Raw genomic sequence first — 25,640 nt, 5'->3', positions numbered from 1 at the left:
CATCTGCCTGAATAGTTCCAGAGCATCAGAGAACTGACTAGCTTGTGAATATCCAAACATCATAGAGCTCCATGAGATCAGATCTTTGTTAGGAATTTCCTCAAATCTGGTTTCACCTGGGCTCTCTGCATCTGCCTGAAGAGTTCCAGAGCATCAGAGAACTGACTAGCTTGTGAATATCCAGACATCATAGAGCTCCATGAGATCAGATCTTTGTTAGGAATTTCCTCAAATCTGGTTTCACCTGGGCTCTCTGCATCTGCCTGTGAAGAGTTCCAGAGCATCAGAGAACTGACTAGCTTGTGAATATCCAGATATCATAGAGCTCCATGAGATCAGATCTTTGTTAGGAATTTCCTCAAATAGTTTTCTTTCCGAGACCATACCCCCTCCTTTTGCATATGCTATGATCATCACGTTCAGTGTCACAACATTCCTGTCCTTGATATTATGGAAAATTCTTTCCGCTGATTGCCCATGCATGTCATAGTAATGTATCAAAGTAATACCCAAGTAATTATCCACCTCTATGCAGTAATCCTGCCTGTCATAGTAATGTACTACTATCAAAGTATTACCCAAGTAAATATCCACCTCTAAACAGTAATCCTCTATATACGTAACCAAGCAATCTGCCATGCTCCAATCTCCTAGACGAGTGCATGCAGAAACAACCTTGGCCATGGTAACCTTATCAGCTTTCACTCCCCCATCCTACATCAACTTGAATAACGTTAACACATCTGTTAATCTGTTGCACTGGCTATATCCACATATCAAAGAATTTCAGGATACCACATCCTTCACTGGCATCTCATCAAAGACAGATCTTGCACACAAATCACCACAAGCAGCATACAGATGAATCAGCGAATTGGAAACGAAGATATCGGAAAGAAGGCCATATTTCAGCACATGGTTGTGCATCTGTGTCCCTTCCTTAAGAGCATTAATCCTTGCACAAACCTTCACTACAAATGGAAATGTCAGGTTGTCTGGCTTCATACCTTTTCCCCAAGCCTTCTTGTAGAAAGCAATTGCATCTTCTAGTGTATTACTTTGAGCAAGCCCCCTGAGTATGATATTCCAAAGATAAGTTGTTGGTGCTTCAATCTGCCCATATACTTTATGATCAAAAAAACAAATCTGGTTGCAGAACAACATAAAATCTGAGAATCTTAGACATTACAGATTGGTAGTGCCCAGAAACAATGAGACAGCCATGAAGCCATTTAATGGCTTCCATGATCACAATGGTGAAAGAAAACTGGATTTTGTCATGAAATGTGGGCCAGTGAAGAGAAAGGTGGTACTGCACATGTCTTTTAACAAATCTGCTTCCCTGCAAGGGATTAACAAGATAAGTAAAACATCAACAAAATAATTCTGTTAACTAGTACTCAAGCGACAAAAAACAATACCATGAACTAGTCTTTTTGAAAGTGAAAAATATGGCATGATGTTGATGCTTATTAACAACATACAAATAAAAACAAGCAGTGGCTATGGTGGTGTTTAAAGCAAAGGTTATATCATTCAACAATCGTTCAGCAGCCAACAAGAAATAAACTGAATTGGAACTTGTGTTAGGTGGTGGAACTCCCCAGCCTCCCGTACTAGGTCTTCATCCTGTGATAAGAAATTGTAATATTGCTCACTGATGTTGCCGTGGAACAATTCTATGAGGAAATGTTGGTAGACGTCAGGATGCTACACGGCGTCCTGCGTCGGAGGAGAAATTTGTAAGGGCAAAATCAGAAGGAATTGGTTACATTCCTCGGAATATAATTATCAAAAATCCTTTTGGTAACATACAAAAAATAGGCTTTTATATTATTCACATCGAAACAATTAATTGCATTCATATGCCAAAATAACAATGTAGCAGTATTGTTACCGGTCCGAGAAACTACCTAAGTACAACTCACGCTAACTGGGTCAGCAGTCGATGACACTACAAGCGGGTGATTTCCTCACACGAGTATCTTCCATCCACTGCCTGACCTCCATGGCATCACTCCATCTATCAGCGCTGGCATACGTGTTGCTCAGCAGCGTGTAGTTCCCGCTGTTGCCAGCATCCAACTCATTGAGCTTCTTGGTGACCACCTCGGCAGTGGCTAAATCACCATGCGTCTTGCATGCTCCCAGCAGTATCCTGTAAACGACAGGGTCAGGAACCATGGGCATCTCGGCGATGAATCTCAGTGCCTTCTCCAACTGACCAGCGCGGCCGAGGAGATCGACGATGCAACCGTAGTGCCTCATCTCTGGTTCCATGTTGTGAACTGACTTCATGCTATCAAAGTAGTCAAGACCTTCCCCGACAAGCTCGGCGTTGGCGCAGGCGATGAGCACACCGAGGAATGTGACCCCGGTCGGCCTGAATCCTTCAGCGAGCATAGCCCGGAACACATTCAGAGCGTCCTCTTCGCCGCCATTATTCGCCAGGCCTAGTATGATCGAGTTCCATGACAAGGTGTCCTTCTCTTTCATTTCTTTGAAGACTTGCAATGCTTCCTTGGTACTTCCACATTTTGCATACATGTCAATCAGGGAATTGTGCATAATGGTGTCAGCTTCGATCTTGTTTCTCCTCACATATTCATGAATCCACCTACCAAGATCAAGCGCGCCCAACTGCCCGCAGGCGGAAAGTACACTTGTGATCACAATTGCATCTGGTTTCACCTGGGTTCTCTGCATCTGCCTGAAGAGTTCCAGAGCATCGGAGAACTGGCTAGCTTGTGAATATCCAGATATCATCGAGCTCCATGCGATCAGATCTTTGTTGGGAATTTCCTCGAATAATTTTCTTGCCGAAACCAGATTTCCTCCTTTTGAATACGCGGTGATCATTGTGTTCAGTGTCACAGCGTTCCTCTCCTTCATGTTAAAGAAAACCTTTTCTGCTGATTGGAGCTGCCCACGCCTGCCATAGTAATCAATCAAAGTATTACCCAAGTAAACATCCACCTCTATGCAGTAATCCTCTATGTACCTAACCAAGCAATCTGCCATGCTCCAATCTGCTAGACGAGTGCATGCAGAAACAACCTTGACCATAGTAATCTTATCAGCTTTTACTCCTCCATCATGCATCAACTTGAATAACGTTAAAACTTCTTTCGGTCTATTGTACTGGCTATATCCACATATCAAGGAATTCCAGGATACTACATCCACAACTAGCATCTCATCAAAGACAGATCTCGCACAGCACAAATCACCACAAGCAGCATACAGATGAATCAGCGAATTGGAAACGAAGATATCGGAAAGAAGCCCATATTTCAGTACATGGTTGTGCATCTGTTTCCCTTCCTTAAGAGCATTAAATCTTCCACAAGCCTTCACTACAAATGGAAATGTCAGGTTGTCTGGCACCATACCTTCTCCTCGAGCCTTCTTGTAGAAAGCAATTGCATCTTCTGGTGCATTACTTTGAGTAAGTCCTCTGAGTATGATATTACAAAGATAAGTTGTTGGTGCTTCAATCTGCCCATATACTTTATGAGCAGAAACCAAATCTGGTTGCAGAACAGCATAAAATCTGAGAATCTTGGACATTGCATATTGGCAGTTGTACAGCCCAGAAACAATGAGATGGCCATGAAGCTTTTTCATGGGTTTTATGATTACAATCCTGAAAAAAAACTGGGTTTTCCCATGAACTCTGGGCCAGTGAGGGGAAAAGCAGTACTGCACTTCTCATTCAACACATGTGCTTCCTGCAAGGGATTAACAAGATAAGCGAAACAGAAACAGAACATAATACCACAAATTAGTACAAACGCGACAAAAGATAATACTGTAAGCTGGTCCTTTTGAAGGTGGAACATACAAGCATATGATGTTGATGCTTATTAACATATATAAAAAAGCAAAGAGTGGATAAGGAGATGGTTGTGTTTAAAACAAAGTTATACTTATCATTCAACAATCATTCATCAGCGAAGAAGAAATAAACTGAATTATTAGTTACTATGTAACTTTGCAAGAAATATGTAAGGTAAAAGAACAGAATGAACCCACCATAAAGTAGGGAGATCACATTTGGTAGTATACAAAGAGGTACAATTCTAGTAATGGAACAAAAATTCTTCAACTGTGAGAGCTTCTTCCCACGATTTGGTTCTAGCTTATTGGCTCGCACCAACCAAAGCAAGCCCAGGAACCTTAACAGCATTCCTCTCATCTACTAGCTTCCGTGCTCTTTCAGCGTCACTAAACCTACCATGCTCAGTAAGCATATTGGATACCACCACAAAATCACCTCCGGATTCTGTTTCGATTTCTAGTATCTTCTTCATCGCCCTCTCCCCCATCTCCACTTCTCCATACTTACTGCAGCAACCCAGCAGTGTCCTCCACACGACTGAATTAACCTCCATGGGCAACCCACTTATTACTTGCTCAGCCTCACACAACCGTCCAGCCCTACCTAGCATGTCTATGACACACCCAAAATGCTTGATCTCTGGATTTATATTGTACTCGTAAACCATGCTTTTGAAAAACGCTACTCCTTGCTCCACTAGCCCTCCATGGCTGCAAGCATTGAGAACGCTCAAGAAAGTGATCCTGTTCGGTGCGATGCCTGCCCTTCTCATCTCCGCAAACAGTTCAACTGCCTCCGCTGACAACCCGTGCATCGCGAAACCCGAAATTATCGACGTCCATGACACCAAGTTTCTCCTCTCCATCATTTCCCTGAACACCTTCAGCGAGCTCTGTATCGACCCAATCTTGGCATACAAGTCTACGAGCGAGTTCCCGACTCGGACATCCAGCACAAGAAGACCCGTCTTCTCACAAAAGCCATGCAGGGCCTCGCTCAAGAGAACCCTTCCAATACTGGCTACTGCAGGCACAACCGCCAAAACGGTAATCTCGCTCGGGCTAACGCCTTCCGCCATCATGCGGCGGAAAAGCTCAGCGGCCTCTAGATGGCGAGAAGACCGCGTGTACCCGTCTATCATCCCGGTCCACGACACAACGTTCCTAGACGGCATCCGCTCGAAGAGCAGCCTGGCGTGCTCGGCCTCGCCGCGCCCAGCGAACCCGGTGACCATCACGTTCCAGGAGACCGCGTTCTTCGCCGGCATCTCGTCGAACGCCGCCCGGGCGTCCGCCAGGCGCCCGCACGCGAGGTACGCGCTGGTGAGGGCGGTGTGCACGTGGGCGTGGCACGCGAACCCGTTCCGGATTAGAAGACCGTGCAGTTGCCGGGTGGCATGTGGCCATGTCAGCCTGGTGCAGGCCCCGAGGGCGAAGGTGAAGGCGTAGGTGTTGGAGGCCGCGTGCCGGCGGGAGTGTCGGAAGAGGTGCAGCGCCTCCTGCGGGAAGGGGCCGCGGGAGTAGGCTTTGAGGAGGGTGTGCCATGGCGTGGGACGCCCGTCGAACACCTTGTGGGTGATGAGCTGGGCGTGGATCTGGAGGAGCGGGCGTCTGGCGGATTGGTGATTTAGGAGGAGGGCGAGTAGGCTGTGGACGTGCGCGGCGGTGGCGGCGGCGGCGGGGTGGAGGGGTGGGCTTCGTTGCCGCGAGAAGTGGGGGGAGAACCGTGCCATGGCCGGAGGTGGCTAGCTAGTCTTGCTTAAACCCTACCCAGCGCCTCTGTTGTCTACCTAGACGTGAATGATAGTGCAATCGAGAGAGGCCATCTCTGCATACCTTGTCTAGAGAGAAGGTCGCTCGCAGCGGCTTCACTGGAAATCGCCCTCGGCTTCTCTCTCCCTCCGGCGCCAAGACGAAACCAACAGTTTACTTTAGGCTTGCCTTTCCCGGGCGATTTGCACAAAAATAACCCTTTTTTCAAACTATAGCACAGACTGACCCTCCGGCGAAACTATTTCACTCATCTAACCCTTTTGTGTGGCGCCCCTCTCATGGGCGCCACACATACCCATGTGGCACCCCTTCTGCCGGCGCCACAAACCCATTCGACGTGGCCCGTCGACGCTGAGCTGGTGAGCCGATCCGACGTGGCAGGACGTGTGGCGCCGCTCTCGCCGGCGCCACACTTTGAAAGTGTGACGCCCATGGCACGGGCGCCACACATCCACTTGTAATTGCCCAAAACATACTGTAAGACAAATCGTCTGGGACTTAACCGTTTTGGCGAGGCTCATTGTGTGACGCCGATGCCACGGGCGCCACACTAGCATGTGTGGCGCCGATGCCACTGGCGCCACACAAAGAGGCTCGCCAAAACGGCTAAGGACTAATCGTCCGGAGCCCCTGGATGTTTTCGATCTAGAAGTTGATATATGTTGGCATGTGTGGCGCCGATGCCACGGGCGCCACACAGTGCAGTGTGGCGCCAGTGCGGAGGGCGCCACACATTGACTTGTGTTAAAACCATGAAAAATCCTACCACCATATTCAAACAGTTTTGAGTACAACATTGCACATATGTACGACACAACATAATGGTTCAAACGATAAATAAGGTTCGACGACATCAAGGTTCCAATTACAATAAGGTTCAATGACATGAAGGTTCGAGAAGATCAAGGTTCACACAACATCATGGTTCGACAACATAAAAGGTTCGACAACAAGAACATAGCCAAACGGACATCACTGCGTGGCAAAGGCTCCCTCCCCCCATCGCCTTCTTTTTCTTAGATTCTTCGGCCAATTCTTCCTTCTCCCTTATGTCACGAGCCAACTGAACGACCGAATCGAAGAAGTGGTGACGCTCCTCCGTCTTTGCATCTTCCGTTTGAGCTCTTTCCTCCTTGATGCGTTCAGCCTCCCTAGCCACCTCTTCTAGGTGCATCCTATTGGCCCTCTCCCTCGCTATTTGCTCAAGTTGGTAGCTCCTCAGGAATTTTGCCCGTGCCTCGCAGTCCCGTTCGGCCTTCAGCTTGTCATTCCTCCTCTTGTTGCGCAATAGGTATTCCTCATACCCCCTTTGCATACGATCATCTTCCTCCTTCTTCTTAGCTATCTCCTCCCGCCTCTTCCTCTCAAGTTCTTCCTTCTCCCTCTTCCGCACCGTCCTTACCGCCTCCTCCCAAACGGACTCCTCCTTCTCATTGCCCTCCCATGCCCCCTTCCCCTTGGTGGATTGAGTTGCCATACCTGAAAACCAAATTGAAAAACCAAAGTTAGTCATGGAATAGGAAAATAGAAAGTACAATGCAATTATTAACTTGGAGACACATACGGATAAGGCCCCGCTAGGTATCCTAGCATACTAGTATCCCGACGGCCACCATGCCGACTTCTACTAAGCCCAACGTGAATCGTTGGTTGCCTTGGACCTTGTCGCCATTGTGTTTGATGCCTTGCGGCTTTTTGCCTTGGAGCTTGTTGCGTAGGAGCTTGTTGCTGTGGGGCTTGTTGCCTTGGAGCTTGTTGACTTGGAGCTTGTTGCGTTGGAGCTTGTTGCCGTGGGGCTTGTGTGCTTGGAGCTTGTTGCCTTGGAGCTTGTTGCGTAGGAGCTTGTTGCCGTGGGGCTTGTTGCCTTGGAGCTTGTTGACTTGGAGCTTGTTGCGTTGGAGCTTGTTGCCGTGGGGCTTGTGTGCTTGGAGCTTGTTGCCGTGGGGCTTGTGTGCTTGGAGCTTGTTGACTTGGAGCTTGTTGCCGTGGGGCTTGTGTGCTTGGAGGTTGACGCGGAGACGGTTGGCTTGGAGTTTGTTAGCTTGGGGTTTGTTGGCTTGGGGTTTGTTGGCTTCGAGGTTGATTTGAAGCTTGTTGGCTACTTGATGCTTGACTTGTGCTAGCATCATTGCCCTTTGATTTTTTGCCAGATGTGCACTTCCTTTTATTGTGGCCCTTACTATTGCACGATCCACAATTAGTTGGCTCGCGAGCTTCTTGGAATAACCTGTTTCCCGAATGACCCCATCTATCCATATCTCTGTGATACCTCTTTGTCTTTCTTCTTCCACGTTTCACAACCTTCCTTTCCGGATCTGGCCAAACTTGCACACCATGATACTCCGGCCATTGTGATTGATCCAAGTAAGGAGAAAACCTTGGAGCCCATATCCTCTTTGTGGCTTCAATTGAGAACTCTGACTCCCGAACGGTGAGCGGGTTATTGTAGTCGACACGTCTAGTGCGTGCCGCTGTTAGCAAGTGGGAGCAAGCCAAATGAAGCAAAGAGGGCCTCCTACATGTGCATTCATATGTCTTTAGGGACACACGGAAAGCCCGGCCTCCGTGTTGGACACCACCTTGTGTGGTGCCTCCCGGCTCATTCACTTGGTAAACCCAGTCAACATTGTCATAACATGTAGCCGTTTGGGAGTCGGCCTTCCTCGACTGAAAATCCATGAGCTCTTGAACCTTCGTTGGGAACTCGCAATTCATAGCAATTTCCTTCTCCGTTTCATCGGTGTAGTTCTGGAAGTAGACATTCAACTTCTCGAATGTGTATTGAATGATTGCCGTCACGGGCAATGCACGGACACCCTTCAACACATTGTTGAAGCACTCGGCCATGTTGCTTGTCATTTGGCCATATCTCCTCCCATCCTCATCATAAGCTCTCGCCCACTTTGAGTTAAATATGAGGTGTCTATGAAGAAACTCTTGACCACCCGCGTTGAGGTCTTTGTGCTTCAGCAAGCCGTTGTATAGGTTTGCGAAGCGGCGCTCCGAATAAGCGAGGCAACAATCTTGAAGAAGGTCAGACAACTCTTTGCTCTTGCATGCCCGGTAGAAGTTTGCACAAAAATGCCTCATGCACCATCGGTGATGCAAGGGAGCATGCCCGGGGATTACAAGCTCCACCGCATTGAGAATTCCTTGATGACGATCGGAGATGACACACACTTCCTTTGAGGGTGGTATGACCCTCGTCCTCAATATGTGGAAAAACCATTCCCAGTTATCATTGTTCTCAATCTCTACCAATGCAAAAGCCAGTGGTACTAAACGGTTGCTCGCATCATTTGCTATTGCCACCAATAGTGTGCCCTTGTACTGCCCGGTCAAGAAGGTACCATCCATGGCTATGACGGGCCTACAATGTTCGAATGCCCTCGTGCATTGCTCGAATGCCCTCGTGCATTGCTCGAATGACCAAAATGCACGGTGAAATACCCTCACTTTTTTACCATCATGCAATGTCATTTTGGTTGCGGAAGGCTCCACCACATGCACCATGCCCGGGTTAGTTGCGGCCATCGCTAACAACAACCTAGGGACTCGGTTGTATGCTTCCTCCCAATCACCGTACAACATCTTAAATGCGGCTTGTTTGGCCTTCCATGCCTTCCCGTACTTGACGTCGTAGGCAAACCGAGATTTGACCGTATCTTGCACGGACTTAATGCTCATGATAGGAAGTGATGATATCTCCGCCGAGAGCTTGTATGCAATGAACTCGGATGTGAGTTGACGGTGGTCCGACTGCGCATCCTTGCCATCAAGCTTCGGCCCCCGGCACATGTGAGTGGCTACACAACTTGTTATGTGCCAAGAGGGCCCTTTTTTGAAAGGTCTTGCACGGACAACCCATGGGCACCTTTTATCCACACATTTTAGCGTGTACCGCTTCTTCAAGTCCGAGTGAACAACAATGTAAGGGCGATGATGCTTAATGGAGAACTCCTTCAACCATATCTTCAATTCCAAGAAGGTATCAAACGTGAGCCCTTTAGAGATCATAGCCGTCGTAGCATCCACATCTCTCTTGGATATTGGCCTAGCTCCAAGAAGTAAACTTTTTCCACCATCAACCACGGCTCCATCCGCAAGACTAACATCACGGAACAATGGTACCCGGATATCCCGTCCGGTTACCTTCTTGAAGATCTCGGCTCTTTCGGCTTCCTTAGCCGTCAAGCCATCCTCGTCAACCTCCTCTTCTGGTCCATCATCATCCGAGTCCGACGCATAGCATCGGGAATAAGGAATGGAGTGGTCCATCTCCTCTTGCGTCCAATATTTATCCAAATCACCGATATTGTTGCCATTCATCTCGAAACCATCATCACCATCGTCATGCTCGTCATACTCATTATCCAACGGAGGTTGTTGGGCAATGGGAGATTGGACAATGGGAGATTGGGTGGCTTCTTCTTGGCTCATGGGTGGTGGACTCCTCTCTCGAACGGGGGAGGATGGCCGGTTAAGGTCAAGCTCGATACGAGCATCAACCGTCTTGGTTGCAAACAACTCCAAAGCCTTATCTTGTGATCCGGCCACCGTCTCCTTGTAAACGGACCAACGTTGCTCGGAGTTGATACGCATTGTCTTCCAACGGGTGTGCATTCCAAACCCCACATTATGCCTTCCCTCTAGCTCAACACCATCATTTGGCTCATTCCAATTCAACTCAACCCTCACTTGTGCTACCACCTCCGCAAAGCTAGGGCTAAGGTCAAACACCAAGTCAACCTCTTCCGGGTCCGGCTCTATGTTTCCCTTCAAGAAAGCATCCTTGTCCACATGATGAACATGAACAATTCTTTCCATCCCCCTAGCATAATGGGAACAACACATACACACATGTCTTCATTAGTTAGCATAATCAACATAATCTACCCATACAAACTAGCACACTACCATTTCTCCTACTTCAACAACCCTAACATCCAACCAAATGCATCTCCACCCTCAAATCTACCAAATCCACATCTAGGGTTTCACATGTAGATTCAACCAAATACACAAAAACAATGGATGAAAAGAAGGGGAACGGAGGAGATTACCTCAAGGAACGAGTTGGGAACGATCTCCACGGACAGATCTGGTGATTTGGTGGTGGATTTGGTGGGGGGGAGAGTGGGGGAGAGAGAGAGCCGACCGCCTGTGAGGAAAGAAGAAGAACAGAGGGAGAAAGAAAAAAGAAAGGTCGGGCTGGCTGGGCGCGCGCGGCCAAACTTAAGTGGATGTGTGGTGCCCACTTTCAAAGTGTGGCGCCGGCGAGAGCGGCGCCACACGTCCTGCCACGTCGGATCGGCTCACCAGCTCAGCGTCGACGGGCCACGTCGGATGGGTTTGTGGCACCGGCAGAAGGGGCGCCACATTGGCATGTGGAGGGGCGCCACACAAAAGGGTTAGATGAGTGAAATAGTTTCGTCGGAGGGTCAGTGTGTGGTATAGTTTATTTTTGTGTAAATCGCCCCTTTCCCCGAGTGAACATTGACACATTGTTGTGTTGACACAAATCACTCCTCGCTCCTCCTCCATGTTGCGGAGAGCTCTCGCCGGAGCAATCACGCGCCTCTCATCCCCCGGATTCTCCAGCCCGCTCCACCCGCCCAGGCCCTCGCGTCTCTCCACATGGAGAGAACCCGGTGCTGACGGCGGCGGCGGCGACAGCGAGGGGGAGGATGACCCCTTCTCCTTCCCGGACCAGCAGAACCTCCCGCCCGACGTGTCCCGCGGCGTGGACGCCATCGTCGCGGCAACCGAGTTCTCCCACACCGACGCCGCGCGCGCCAAGGACCTCCTGGAGCGGTGCGGCGCCGCGCCCTCCGAGACGCTCGTGGTGGCCGCGCTCTCCCGCCTCCGCAACAGCTGGGCCGCCGCGCACGCGGCCTTCCGCTGGGCGTCCGCGGCGCCGGACTACTCCCCGGGGCGGCACGCGTGCCACTCCATGCTCGCCATCCTGGCCCGGCACCGCCGCTTCGACGACGCGCGGGGCCTGCTCGACGAAATGCGGCGCAGGTCCCTCGCGTCCCCGCGGGCGGTGCTCCTGCTCATCCGCCGCTACTGCGCCGCGCGCGACGTCGCGGCGGCCATCGCCGCGTTCCGCGCCCTCCCGACGTTCGGCTTCGAGCCGGGGGTCGCGCAGTTCCAGGGCCTGCTGAGCGCCCTCTGCCGGCACAAGAACGTCAGGGACGCGGAGCACCTGCTCCTGTCCAGCGAGGAGGAGTTCCCGTTCCAGACCAAGAGCTTCAACATCGTGCTCAACGGGTGGTGCAGCGCGGTCTGCAGCGCGCGGGAGGCCAAGCGGTTCTGGACCGCCATGGAGGCTCGGGGTATCGAGCGGGACGTGGTGTCGTACGGCAGCATGATCTCGTGCTTCTCCAAGGCCGGGAGCCTTGACACGGTGTTGAAGCTGTTTAACCGCATGAAAGAAGCTGGCGTCGTGCCGGACCGGAAGGTTTACAACGCGGTCGTGCACAAGCTCGCCAAGGGGCAGTGCGTGGACGAGGCGAGGGCGCTTGTCCAGAGCATGGAGGAGAAAGGGGTTGCGCCGGACACGGCCACGTACAACTCCCTGATCAAGCCTCTCTGCAAGGCTCGCCGGGTCAAGGAGGCACGGGAAATGTTCGATGAGATGGTCGGAAGGGGGCTAGCGGCGTCAGTGAGGACGTTCCATGCGTTGTTTGATGTGGCTACGAGCCCCGATGAGGTGTTTGAGCTGCTGGATAAGATGAAGACTATGCACTGCGAGCCGGAGATAGACACTTATATTATGTTGATCAGGAAGTTCTGTCGGTGGAAGCAGCATGACAGCGTGGAGAAACTGTGGAACGCGATGCCTGCGAACGGGCTGAGCCCTGATCGGAGTGCGTACATTGTGTTGATACATGGGTTGTTCTTGAACGGGAAGCTAGAGGAGGCAGCAAAGTATTACGACGAAATGAAAGCCAAGGGGTTTCCACCAGAGGAGAAGACCGAATCAATGATACAGGCGTGGCTTGCAGGTCGAGAGCTTGCCAAGGCGTCAGCTGCTGCTGGCTCAAGAGGTGGTTCTGTGTCTCTCAAAGTAACTCGCAGAGAGTGGTAAAGATGAAGATCCTTTGAAATTAATCGATGAAAAGAAACACAGAAGAGGTTTCTGTGGAGTAACTGCTAGATAAGTTGGAGAGAAATTATTAGTCAGAAATAAGATTCTGACTATCACCATAGTACTATGTTTCCCCAGTTATTTACATTCTCAATAACATCATTTGGGCGTCGACTGGAATTAGAAAGTGCAACCTCTGTTTAATCTTGGTGTTTGAAAGTGCAACCTTTAATATATTTCTTGGCTGTCGACTGGAAGTAGAAAGTGGAACCTTAATTTGCATTCTCAATAGATCGCTTGGCTGTTGACTGGAAATAGAAAGTGCAACCTTTATTTAACCTGCTAAACCTGGATAGGCATAATCACTTGTTGTATTCTTTATTTACTGACTACATGTTTAATTATTCGTTGACAATGTATAATTAATCAATGTCCAACATTTTAATACTACTTGATTTAAAATGTTTCAAATCTCCATATAAAAAATATTTCCAATACTTGTACTTCAGGCTTACAGCAATTCCATCTGTACAGTGCCTGCTGGCATATTCTCATATACATATAACCTCTATAACATTCAAGATCTGCAGCTATGTGAAGTTATATTTTCTTCTTGACAAACCACCATCATATATATTTGTTCAAGATCTGCAGCTGTGTGAAGTTATATTTTCTTCTTGACAAACCACCATCATATATGGTTCTCTTTCTGCCACTGAAACATTGCTATCTTTCTGATAGCATTGATTCAGTGCATGTGCATACTAATAATCCAGCTCCAAGGGCACATTGGATCGAAGATGGGGCGGTTTGCAGCCAGCCTAGATAAGTTGGAGAGAAAATATTTAGGCACAAATAATATTCTGGCTACTCACCATAGTACTACGTACTATGTTTCCCCAGTTTATTTACATTCTCAATAGATCATTTGGGCGTCAACGGGAATTAGAAAGTGTAACCTCTGTTTAAAAACTTGGTGTTTGAAAGTGCAACCTTCAATATATTTCTTGGCTGTTGACTGGAATTAGAAAGTGCAACCTTTGTTTAACCTGTTTAAACTTGGATAGGCATCACTTGCTGCATTCCATCTTTTGTAGCTTGTACTGTGTTTGACTTTTTTTGATAAAGCGGGTAATACTGACTACATGTTTTAATTATTGGTTCACAATGTATAATCGGTGTCCACCATTTTAATACTTGATTTCATATGTTTCAGGCTTACAGAGATTCCATTTGTAGAGCGTCTTCTGGCATATTCTCATATATACCTCTATATGACCGTGGAAGATCTGCAGCTGTGTGAAGTTCTATGTCATAATTTTCTTCTTGAAAAAGCACCATCCCGTTGAGCCATTGCAACCTTTTCTTATACTGAAATCGCAACCTTTCTGATAGCATTAATTTAGTGCATGTGCATACAAGAGCACATTGGATGGAAGATGAGGCGGTTTGCCGCCAGCTTGTTAGTAATGAATGCATCTGTTTATTCTGAGGTGAGAGTTTACCTGAATTTCAGTTATATCTATTCAGTTAGCTGTTCTTTTCTCTGCTATCCTGTGGCTTCAATAAAGCCGCGCAGCCAGTGGATTCGTCCAAACCAATGATAATATGGTCATGAACTTATCTTTGCATGCGATCTTTATTAAGACCTTTCTGTAATATCCTAGAGGATAGTCCTGCTAATATCAAGTGCCTTGTTTTGTCAGCTGTCACTTGATATATTCTAAACGCTGGTATACTATGTAGCCCAGTCTCCATTAATATCGAGTAGTAGACGCAAGTTGCTTTAAAGTTTTGTTGTTAAGACGATGACAGATAGTGGACACAGTTATGGGGAAAACAACTTACTTTCTCTGTAGAACCTACAGCCATCCGAGCCATACTTGTCATGCTAGTGCTCACTGTCATTTTCATGGCATCTTATAGCTGTAGGGCTGCAAGCGTCGCTAACTCGTATGACTCATGACACAGACTAACATAGTGCACGGCCACATCCCAGCTTTAACTGACAGCTGCGTGGTAGTCCAGTCGCAGTCTGCTCATGTATGCACTGAACGTTTTACAGTTCTGTCAATATCTGAAATCACTGTACCACAAGATTTCGAGTAACACCAAAGATCTTTTTTGGTTGAAAAGATGATGAAGAGTGTAAAAAAAAACCGAAATACCAACTGAGAAACAATTCCTAGGCAATAACCGAGCATGCACTTACGATTGGTCAAGGGGTGAATAACTTAGTTTGATTAATGAGGACAAAAAGGATATGTTTCTCGCAGGATACCAAATGCCTAAGATCGAAACCAAAGAATACATTACTACAGACCTACCACCACATCTTGCAGAATCAATCATGTTTTCTCTCTCTGTTTATAGTTCAAATATTATCTATCTTGCCCCCTCTTGTTATTTACAGGATGTCTCTGGTCTTCTTGTTCCATCTCATCAGAAGGGTGGCATGACCGTCTGCCACATCCTCGTCTGCGGCGAGGTCATCGACTGCAGGTAGCCGCCGCTGCCGACGTCCTGCCAAGGCGCGGCCGCCGGGTTCGCCATCTGCCCGAACTGGCTCATGTAGCAGGACTGCAGGTCGTTGTTCATGCCCGCGAGCCAGTCGTTGTCGTCCTTGACGGCCACCATGCCGTCCCTCGCCTGCCCCTGCAACGCCATGTCCCTGCTGAAGCCGTGCTGCTGAGACTGCGGCAGGGCGGTGGCGCTGTCGATGTCTGAGGAATCGTGCGTCTGGAAGCTGTCGGACAGGGCCTGGGTGTCCACCAGTGGGTTCATGACCTCCCCGTTCTGTCTGTGGTGGTGCGGCGCCGCCACGGCGGGCATGTCCTGCTCCACCTTGACCTTGTCCCAGTTGTTCTTCTTGTTGTAGAGGCGGCACAGCACCCACTCATCCAGCTGAGTAGAAGAGGTGGAAGAGAGAGTCAGCATCGATCAATGCAGAGAAATTGGTAGATGGTGCAGGGAATTACTGAAAGGGAGGGAGGAGGCGCGGGGGTTAATTACCTTGAGTGATCCCTTCTTGCCTGGCGCGCGGTCAGCCTCGGCGATGCGGTACTCGTGCATGATCCAGTCCGTCTTGACCCCCCTGGGCGCCCTCCCGGCGTAGAAGACGAGCGCCTTCTTGATGCCCACCGTCCTGCCGCCGCTGTCCCTGGACGGCACGGGCTTGTCGGCGCCCGTGGCCTTCCAGTAGCCGGTCCCGGCGGAGCGGTTGGGGCGCGAGCCGTTGGGGTACTTGCGGTCCCGCGGCGTGAAGAAGTACCACTCCCTGCTCCCGAACAGCGCCCTCTCTGCACGAACACCATGGCAAAGTTAGCGCATTCGCTCTGAAAGTCTGAACCACGCGCAAACACATGGTGGAGCCAAGGCGAAACAGAGAAAGGAAAAGCAGGGGAGTTGATCAGAATTGGGAGCGAGAAGGAGGCGCACCAGGCAGATCCCAGGGATCGAACTTGTAGAGGTCGACCTCGGCGATGATGGAGACGGGCTGCGGCTGCCCGGCGACCTTCCGGCAGAGGTAGTGCACGACGAGCTCCTCGTCGGTGGGGTGGAACCGGAACCCCGGCGGCAGGTTGAGGTCTGCCTCCGCGTCCCTCCGCCCGCTGCCCTCCGCCGCCGCCGCCGCCATCGCCGGCTCGGCCTTCACCGTTGCCATCATCATCCTCCTCCTCCCTGAAAAAACCCGCCTCGTGTCCACCACCACCTTCCAGAGAGAAAATCCCTCGTGCTGTGTCCTGGTTCGAAAGGCGGCTGCCGCAGCTGGTACCGCCTTCTAGCTAGGCTTTCGGTGCTATCAAATCGGCGTGCTGGCTTCCTTGGCCACCAAGGCGGCTATATACCGGGCCCTAGGCACGTGGGCCGACCGTGGGCCCGCGCGTGTCTCCCCGAACCCGCTCGTGGGCTCCGGATCAGGACGGCCGCGCCTGCCTCGAAGGTTCACTCGTGGACAAGGCTTTGACCCCCGCGACGGCTCCCACGAAAGGGACGGAAGGGTCAAAAGAGAGATTTTTTTTAGCAGCTGCTGCGCGACAGCCGGGCGGAAAATGCACATATTAGAATTTATAACCTCGGCGGGGCGGCGGCTCGGCGAATGGCGTGGCGCCTGCGTGCGTGCGTGAGCGATGCCATGGTCGTCGGCCGTGACAACCCTCTCCTGCATGTGATCTTCATCGTCTACAGGGCCGGCATGATCGTCTATGCATGCTGTGCCCTCGTCTCTCGGCCGCTCATTTGCGTCACGTGTGCAAAATGCAAAAGGAGGACACATGTAAGTTTCTCGACCGTGCTTTGGGTTTTTTTTTTTCCTCGTGGAGAGGGAAAGAAAGTAAGGGCCAGCGTTTCACACTACAGGCCACGCAATGCCAATGCTTTTTTTCCTGACAAAAAAGAGTACATTAATAATGCGGAGACACTAATTACACACAGCCTCCAAAATATCAAAAGACATCACAGATGTACACAACCAAATTTTAGAAAGAAGAATAATTTTTTTTTTGAAACATCCACCGTATATTAAGACCAACATGCCGCCTCATTAAAAACTTTCAAGCCCCCTTCGGTACACTGGAAGGAAAAAAGTGCGTCAGAAACCTGTTGGCCTGAAGCCAAGTCAATTACAATCCTGAGCGATGAGCTCCAACACACAGGGAGGGGCTTCACCATGAAGGAGACCATCAAAACCAGACTTGCCTAATTGTGCCAGCACATGCGCTGCACCATTACTGACCCGGTCTATCTTACAAATGGATATGCTACCAAAAACCCTAAGAAGATCCCGAGCTTCATTATAGAGAGCCCAGCCACTCGACAACTCTTGTCCTGAACTTAATATGGATTGCACTGCTCGGAGACAATCAGATTCAACAATGGCTTGATCACAACCAATAGACAGAAGGCGTTTGATCCCAGCTATACATGCTTGCAGCTCGGCCTCCTCAGCACTGGCACACTGATGTACATGTTTCCATTCCGTAAGAATAACTTGGCCCTTGTGATCTCGGATGATGACACCCAGCTCGGCTTGTTTTGAAAGCTCATCCCACCCAGCATCCACATTTGCCTTCAGCGATCCTTCTGTCGGGGCTATCCACTTGGTGAGAGCCAGCGGATCTTAAGAACTATGATGGTCCGCAGTATAACGGGCCGCTAGGAAAGATCGGTGGTAGTTCACAATGAACAAGGCAGATGCTGTGATCGAGGCTTTGCCATCCCCATGCACGACGTTATTCCTGTGATGCCACACCCGCCAAAGCAAGAAAATGACCTTAGGCCGGTCACTCTTTGGAATGCTGCGCAAGAGTTGCAGGATCCACTCCTTGCCATTGTACTCAAAATCCTCCTCCGGGGGTAGACGCCAAAGCTTCCTAGTTTCGTCCCGAAGAGCACGGGCCAGAGTACATCTAATCAGGGCATGGTGACTGTCTTCGACTGCCTGCCCACAGATAGAACAGATTGGACTCACGGTGTTAATGCGCTTGTGAAGCCCTGCAAGGACTGCGAGGCTGTCCGTCGCTGTTTTCCAAGCAAAAATTCGACCATCTTCCAAATAGAACGGTCACCAGATGGTTCGGAGCTAGATTGACCTTGGGAGAGGCGTTGAATCATAGGGTTCACACCAATCCGATAAGCTGATCTCACACTGAAAATGCCATTACTCTCAGCACTCCATGCAACGAAGTCTCCGGAGGCTCTAGCAGGGAGTTTGATCGACAGAATAGCATCACTATCCGTCGGCGAATAGCAGGACCTGATCGCCACATCATCCCATGCTCTGGTAATTGGGTTGATGAGCTCGGAAACCCATCTCCGCCGGGAGTTATTCCTCCTACCCTCCACTTTCATGGTGCCTGGTCTAGGGAGCCAATTATCTCTAAAAATCCCCACTTTAGAACCAGAACCAATACGCCATATGATGCCTTGTTTCAGTAGGTCAAGACCGTACACAATCCCTTGCCAAGTTTGTGATTGGTTTTGAATAAAAGCAGTATCCAATAAATCGCCAAAGGGGTAATATCTTGCTTTAAGAAGACGCGCACATAAACTATCAGGGAATTGGATAAGACGCCAGGCTTGCCTAGCAAGTAACGCCTGGTTGAGGACTCTCAAATCTCTGAAACCAACACCACCTTGAGTTTTTGGCCGCGTAATTTTGTCCCAAGCAAGCCAGTGCATTTTGCGGCGGTCATCCTCATCGCCCCACCAGAAATCTCGAATAATCTTGTGAAGATCATCCACTAAACCCATGGGGAATTCGAAAACCCCCATGGCGTAGGTAGATATAGATTGGAGAACAGATTTAATCAGAATCTCTTTGGCTCTTGAGGATATATATTTTTCAGCCCAGTCACTAGCATTCTTTGAAAATTTTCTTTTTGTTGGTTTGAACTTGCCCTTAGACATTCTCCCATCAGGAACCAGCAGGCCCAAATATTTTTCCTCAAAACAAACTGTCTCATATTTCAGAATTCCCTTCAAGACCGTCTGCACCTCAGGGGAACACTGATCACCATACATAATAGAACATTTTCCCAGGCTCACCAGTTCGATCCAGGATAGATTTAGTAACTAGGCCTTGCTCAACAGTACCTTCAAAGAAAAGGAGGCTGTCGTCCGCAAACAACAAGTGAGATATACCTAGGCGCTCTGCGACAAATGTGGAGCTCATGTAGGGCGTTGTTCGCTATTTCTCTCCTGATAAGGCAAGAAAGACCATCAGCAACAAAAAGGAACAAGTACGGCGAGAGAGGATCACCTTGGCGAATACCACGGGAGGGAGTGAAAGGATCCAACATATGTCCGTTAAAGCAAATCGAATAGCGTACAGTGGTGACAGACGCCATCACCCACTGTATCAACTGACTACGAAAGCCCAACTTCGCTAAAACCCCTTCAAGAAATCTCCAATCCACGCGATCATACGCCTTAGCCATATCCAATTTGTACGCATAAAAATTCCTGCGAGCAGCTGAACCAGTCTGGATAGTACGAATACACTCAAACGCCATAAGAGCATTATCTGTTATGAGGCGCCCGGGAATAAACGCACTCTGAGTCGGGGAAATGATATCCTAAAGAATAGGACGGAGGCGGTTAACCAGGCATTTGGAAATCACTTTGAAGATCACATTACAGAGGCTTATAGGCCTGAAGTCCTTGAGCTCCTCTGGATCAACCTTTTTCGGTATAAGAACAATAGCAGTATCATTCACCTCATCTGGCATAATACCATCAAGAAAAAATCTCTGAACCGCTCTAGCAACATCGTCACGCAGTAAGCCCCAATTTCCCTGAAGAAAATGAGCCGGGAAGCCATCTGGTCCTGGCGCCTTGAGAGGGCCAATTTGAAATAGTGCATCAGTAATTTCCTTCTCAGAGAACGGGGCATAAAGATTTGCATTCATCTCCTCATTTACGCATTGTTCAAGCATGTCAATAATGATGTCTGGGTTGATATTTTCCTCACGTGTATATAGATTCTGGAAGAATTCAGTAGCCATATTCTCTATCTCTCTCGAATCTGAGGTCCATGAACCATCTGATCTCTTCAGTTTACGAATATTATTTTTCCTCCTCCTCCAAGATGCACGACGGTGGAATTTTTTTTGTATTGCGGTCACCTTCACGGAGCCAAGCAACTCGAGAGCGTTGCATCCAGAATATTTCTTCACGGTAGAGAAGTTAGTCCATCTCCTTTTCCAGCCCTACTTAGTGAACAATTCCTTGCAAAGACAACAACCGGAGTACAGATTCTCCAAAAAATGGTGTCTCAAAAAAATTTATACATGAGACCAGCGGCTTCGTCGTCGATCAAGTATCTTACATTTTCATGCTAGAAAAAGTTTGTGCAGCCTTCAACGAAGCCATTGACGGATATGATCAATTAATGTCAGACATTGGGTTTTCACCCCTGAAAGATAAGACTCCTTACTCCTCCGGTGCCGAGGCCACAACTACAAACCATGAATCATCAGGAAAAGTCCTCATCGCCTCGAAGACTCAGTCTGCAATTGCTAGTACTCCAATCTCAGCTGCCATGCCATTCTCTGCCATTGTAAATCCCCTGAAAATCGAAACACCGACATGTCCCATAATATCAACATGCAACGGAGCTTCGCGCCACACCCTCCCGAAGCCGAACATGCTGATAATAAGGGCGTGCACGACAGAATCCCTTCTGATCCGGCAACCTAGGGTCGTCATGCGTCCAAAAGATCTCCAGCGGATCCTTCTGGAACTCGTCAACGACCGGATCAAGGAAAACGGTAACAAGCAGGTCATGCTAATGCGGAGTAGACACCTTCACACATACCACCATTGATTCCCTTTCAACCTACTCCCTTTGTTACATAATTTTCGATGTGTATGTTTTTATTTTGAATTTAAGCTAAAGCCTAGGGATGGAAATGTGGGCTCATTACCAGCGTAATAGGCAGGTAAAACTCCATTAGAGTATGGATATGAGACAAAAAAAATACTATTAATATTTAATTGGGAAATATCATACTGATCAGGTAGACAGAATATATGTATAGGATCATATAACTTGTACCCATGTACTAATCCAAATTTGAACAAGTGGAGTCTTCGTATTATTCGTGTTGATATTTATAATATGTTCTTGTTTCTAAATTATGGTCATGCGTTGTTTACGAACAATTTTTTTTTGCTTAATTTACGGTCGGTAAGTGCGGGTAAGATCAAAGGGGACGGTATGGGTATACAGGTTGGCTCCACGAATACCCATTTATCATGTTTTGGGTGACGGGGATGGAAAAAAACTATAGCCATTGACGGATATGAGTATATACACATATATCTCGCGGGTGTCATCCCTACTAAAACAAATACAAGAATTGCGGTAACGGAGATAGCTAGCATACAATTTAACTGCCGACAAGCTGTATTTTATCTTCAGTACACTACCCTTCGTAATGCACGGCGTGTCATTGAGCTGCTGTAGTGTCTACATGCATCGCAGCAGTTTATATCGATCCCATACCGAACGATCGACACAAGGATATGCTTGGACCATCACAAGACATTTAACAATTCAAGGGGATAATCTCCAAGCGTGGACCGTTCATATTGAGCTAACCTAGTACCGCCATTTATTTTACCCGGTCACAGACAGCTAGAGTAGGTGTATCTCCTCCCAAGTCCCAACTCCTCCTATCTGTACACTTTGCTCCAATCTGCACGTGCCATATATATCCTGGGTGGATGCCGTCGAAGTGCACCGAACCTGGACCTTTGCCTGGGTGCGCATCGAGCCGCAACGGTGGGGTGGCGAGCAAATCCTCCGGTGGTTGTTGTTGGGGGTCGGCTAGATAGATGGCGCCTTGTCGACAGCCGATGTTTTCTCATTCCTCCTGGACTAGACTATGCTACGACATTGCGGCAGAAAAGGACGGACAGGCAGCTCGATCATATCCCGCGGAAAGAGAAATGCCGGTGGGAAAGCGATGGACACCACAGTAGATTATACTGCGCTTTCGTTTTACATGGGCGGAAAGTATAGCCCGCGTGCTGCAGTAGTCTCCGGCTGCAAAACATTCCTTTTCTTAGATGCAATTTTTTCCTTAATTTAACAGATTTGTTATGAGCTTTGTAGTACTCTTTTTATCTTACGTAAGTTGCCTGAGATTTGTCGGATGGTGTCCCACAGGCTGATGATCGATCGCTTACTGGCACCATAAGCTGTCATCTAAGTAGGCTAAACATGCATGCATGGTTACAGTGCGACAGACGTGATATGACATGGAGCACTCGACACCGTTAGCTGCCTTTGCAGGCATCATTTCGTTGACAATATTGTTTGGAGCATCTCTAGCACACATGCGAAAAGGTGCGCAACCCAAAAAAGGCTGCCGTTGTATTTAAGTGCGGAGCAAACAACATAGGGCCTAGTACATACTCAAACGATCTGAATTTTTTATCAAAAAATTTCAACACTTCGAATATGTTTTTTGGTTGAGGGAGCATGTGTACCCAGGAGCCGAGTTGAATTTCAAGAAGTCTACCCATATTCAGTTTTATTTGAGTATACTAAAAAAAAGTCCTCCCATGCTACAAATTTGCAGCACCAGGGTGATTTTTTTTGAAGTAAAGGCAACACCTTGATTCAATTTGTGGGAGGGAGGTTTCACCGTGATTGAGGAGAGAGAAAGAAGTGGGTCTAGAGGTTTGTTTGACTATCACATGGGTCAAACTTCATAAATCTGACGTGGAGTTGTGTTGCAGTTCGTGCCGACGATCTCAATCGGCCTCTTATGTACCGGTTGTGTGTTCGGGTTTATAGGTATTATATTAGGCTCATGATGACGTAGATTGGCTTTTGCGGACGCCGGTGGGAGCAGTTTTTTTTTGTTTTGGCCCCAACAACCCTATTGGGAGAGCTATTGTGGCTCCCGATGGAGATGCTCAGCTCGCTACAAACTTTTTTGGGTTTTCTAGAAACACCTTTTGAGTAAGAAATCGTGTGTCTCCTAGAGACGCTTTTAGAGTGTCAAGTGGGAAGCCACTAAAATCATGTTCGTGGTTTAGCTAAAGATTTTTAGTTTATATTTTGAGTAAAATTGAACTAGAAAGATTCAGATGAGCTAGAAAGATAGTTTGCAAGCTACCCGAAGATATACCCATTTAAAAAAACAGGGAGAAGGCAAAAGTTCAAAATCCCGTACTCCATCCGTCTTGAATGTTAATATTATTTCGAATGTTTTATTTCAAACTACATACATGCTGGAATAAGTAAACAACACACCATAGATACGTATAATTCGGAAGAAGATACTCCCTTCGGTATCCAAAGGTCTGCGTGGTTGCTACCATCCAAAGGATTTTTCGACAAACTTTTCATGGAAATAGGGTAACACAAAAGTCTACGTGGATTTCCGCCATCCAAAGGATTTTTCCTACGCCTACATTCTCAAATTAGCGCCATATATCCAAAGGTCTTTTCCCTGAAAGTGCTTTATGAGAATGAACAGAGCCCAGCTCGCTCAATGACGACGATAGATAGTAACAGGGAGCGGCCGACGGCGAGATGCTTTCATCGTCGTCGGCGGCGGCCACCACGATCGCACCTGGCTGCTAAGGTCAGCAACGGCTCATCAACAGGCACATCCAGGGAAGATGCCGACGGACCCGAGTGACGCAAGCGCCCACGTAACCACGGGTGTTTTTTTTCGTTCCTTGAGCCTGAAGGCGCGTCACGGTCACAGGCAACCGCTATAGCGTTGAACCTGACCGAGTCCGACCTACATACCCTGACCGTACGTGCGCCGGATCGAGTGATGGCGTCGTCGACTGTTCGGCGGCTCTGGTTGGTCACTCACTCAGAGAAATCTGTCGAATCAACAAAACAGGATGAGGCTGCTAGCTGTAGCTTGAGTCATCCTGGTTATTCTATTGCGACTGTACACGAGGTGCATGAACTACTCCCGGGGGCTAGGTCTGTGTATCAGGGCATCTCCAACAGGCCGGCGACACATTTCGAACGACCAAATTATCCGTGAGCGTCCGTTTCCGTCACCTGGCGGATACGAAAATGGTCGTGCGTCCGTTTGCGTCTCCAGCGGGGCGACGCATTTTCGGCTTTGACCAGAATTCAAAAAAGAGGTTGTAGCGTCAACTTTGCACGAAATTACAGTCGCAAATTGAGGGCTGAAATAAGTTCATCACACTTTGCACATGGTACGACGTAAAGTGGAGTCCAAAAGGGCACAACAAGGCCTGAACAGCAATAAAAAAAATTCAAAAGGAGGCCAAGGTGCTGGGCGCATGGCGATGGCGATGGCGATCAGGCGTCTCGCGCGCGGATTTCGGCCCGCCTCTTCATGAACCAGGCCCTCGTGTCGTCGTCGACGCCGCTCAAGTCGGCAAGCATGATCCTTGTGTCTTCTGCACGGGTCTCGGTGACATAGGCATCCCCAATGCGCCTGCCGAAGATGGTACCCGGGGTTTACTGAAGGCCCACAAGTCGAAGAATATGAAGTTCGGAAGCCCAGTTATTATTAAGGAAAGTTAGAGTTGTATTAGGAAATATAGACTTGTAATTTTACGGGACGGGTTAGAAACCCTCCCGGACTCTGTAACTTCTGTATTACGAATCCCTCGGTTTCGCCTCCTATATAAGGGGGAGTCGAGGGACGAAGAGAGGATCGATTCATTGTTCACACAACCTTAGTTTTCATAATCGTCGAGTACTTTTCGGCTGAAACCTTCGAGATCTACTTGCCCTCTACTTCCAACGAAACCCTAGTCTACAATACGTAGGCATTGACAAGTTAATACCTTGTCACTCGGCCTCGGCGTCCATCCTCATCGCCTCGGCGTCACGCAATTTGGTCTCGGCGTCTGCCTTTTTGGCCTCGATGTCCATCCTTTGGACCTCAATGACCTCTTTCGCGAGGTTGTGGTAGATATCAGTTGCGGCCTCTTTTTCCAGACGCCTCTTCTCGTCCCTAGCAGCCAAGGCGGTAAGATTCTCGGCCATTGTCTTCTCCATGCTCTGGGTGAACGCAATGGCCTGCGCCTCCCGGGCTGGATCGGCCTTGGTAGCCTTATGGACTCGGGGATGAGGTGGAAGGGCTTGACGGCCATGATCGTCGTCTTCGCCGTCGAGGTTAACCGCTGTCCCATTCTTCACAGCTTCATCGTAGGCCGCAAAGCTTGTCTTCCACTTTTGCGCGTCCTTGAGTAAGTCTCAGCAATGGACCATATGGAAGCCATTCTTATGATGTACATAGAATGATGTAAATAGAGTAGAATGATGATGGTTGTATCGTGTTTACCACTGAAATGACGCCAGCACCGCTTACGGGGTGGCTCTTAGCATGTTCTACGGCCGAGCAGAACTTGCTTGTCTCTTGTTTGATGTAGTTCCATCTTTTTCTGAGGGACTCTTCCGTCCGAGGGCTTGGGATAT

At 48.6% G+C, this 25,640-nt stretch overlaps 5 protein-coding genes and 1 pseudogene across 6 annotated transcripts; 1 reads left to right on the top strand and 5 right to left on the bottom strand.

Moving 5' to 3' along the window:
* Positions 1-240: 240 nt before the first annotated feature.
* Positions 241-1,246, bottom strand: LOC139838578 (putative pentatricopeptide repeat-containing protein At3g05240; annotated as a pseudogene).
* A 372-nt stretch (positions 1,247-1,618) lies between these two features.
* Positions 1,619-5,782, bottom strand: LOC139829719 (pentatricopeptide repeat-containing protein At2g22410, mitochondrial-like). Of its 2 annotated transcripts, XM_051371165.2 has the most exons (3): positions 5,677-5,782; positions 1,914-3,731; positions 1,619-1,722 (listed from the first exon to the last, which is right to left on the bottom strand). In XM_051371165.2, the coding sequence occupies exon 2, from the start codon at positions 3,625-3,627 to the stop codon at positions 1,939-1,941; it is 1,689 nt and encodes a 562-aa protein (XP_051227125.1). In that variant the 5' UTR covers positions 3,628-3,731; positions 5,677-5,782; the 3' UTR covers positions 1,619-1,722; positions 1,914-1,938. The 2 variants fall into 2 exon arrangements, with proteins under 2 accessions (XP_051227125.1, XP_071684558.1); XM_071828457.1 differs by lacking the exon at positions 1,619-1,722 and having other exon boundaries at positions 1,782-3,731.
* On the bottom strand, positions 3,738-5,656 carry LOC127340130 (pentatricopeptide repeat-containing protein At1g09220, mitochondrial). The gene has a single exon (XM_051365908.2). It carries the CDS (start codon positions 5,571-5,573, stop codon positions 4,143-4,145), a length of 1,431 nt encoding a protein of 476 aa, XP_051221868.1. The 5' UTR covers positions 5,574-5,656; the 3' UTR covers positions 3,738-4,142.
* A 5,314-nt stretch (positions 5,783-11,096) lies between the features above and the next one.
* LOC127344829 (pentatricopeptide repeat-containing protein At5g15010, mitochondrial) lies at positions 11,097-12,980 on the top strand. The gene has a single exon (XM_051371162.2). It carries the CDS (start codon positions 11,156-11,158, stop codon positions 12,704-12,706), a length of 1,551 nt encoding a protein of 516 aa, XP_051227122.1. The 5' UTR covers positions 11,097-11,155; the 3' UTR covers positions 12,707-12,980.
* A 1,940-nt stretch (positions 12,981-14,920) lies between these two features.
* Positions 14,921-16,507, bottom strand: LOC127344830 (NAC domain-containing protein 68). The gene is made up of 3 exons (XM_051371163.2): positions 16,145-16,507; positions 15,719-16,005; positions 14,921-15,610 (listed from the first exon to the last, which is right to left on the bottom strand). Exons 1-3 carry the CDS (start codon positions 16,374-16,376, stop codon positions 15,149-15,151), a joined length of 981 nt encoding a protein of 326 aa, XP_051227123.1. The 5' UTR covers positions 16,377-16,507; the 3' UTR covers positions 14,921-15,148.
* A 1,290-nt stretch (positions 16,508-17,797) lies between these two features.
* LOC127340129 (uncharacterized) lies at positions 17,798-20,211 on the bottom strand. The gene is made up of 5 exons (XM_051365907.1): positions 19,828-20,211; positions 19,537-19,689; positions 18,251-19,213; positions 17,979-18,146; positions 17,798-17,860 (listed from the first exon to the last, which is right to left on the bottom strand). Exons 1-5 carry the CDS (start codon positions 20,209-20,211, stop codon positions 17,798-17,800), a joined length of 1,731 nt encoding a protein of 576 aa, XP_051221867.1.
* Positions 20,212-25,640: the final 5,429 nt, after the last annotated feature.

This window comes from Lolium perenne, chromosome 3, assembly GCF_019359855.2.
Source record: "Lolium perenne isolate Kyuss_39 chromosome 3, Kyuss_2.0, whole genome shotgun sequence".
In the NCBI taxonomy this organism is placed as follows: Eukaryota; Viridiplantae; Streptophyta; class Magnoliopsida; order Poales; family Poaceae; genus Lolium; species Lolium perenne.
This window is presented reverse-complemented; position numbering and strand designations above follow the sequence as displayed.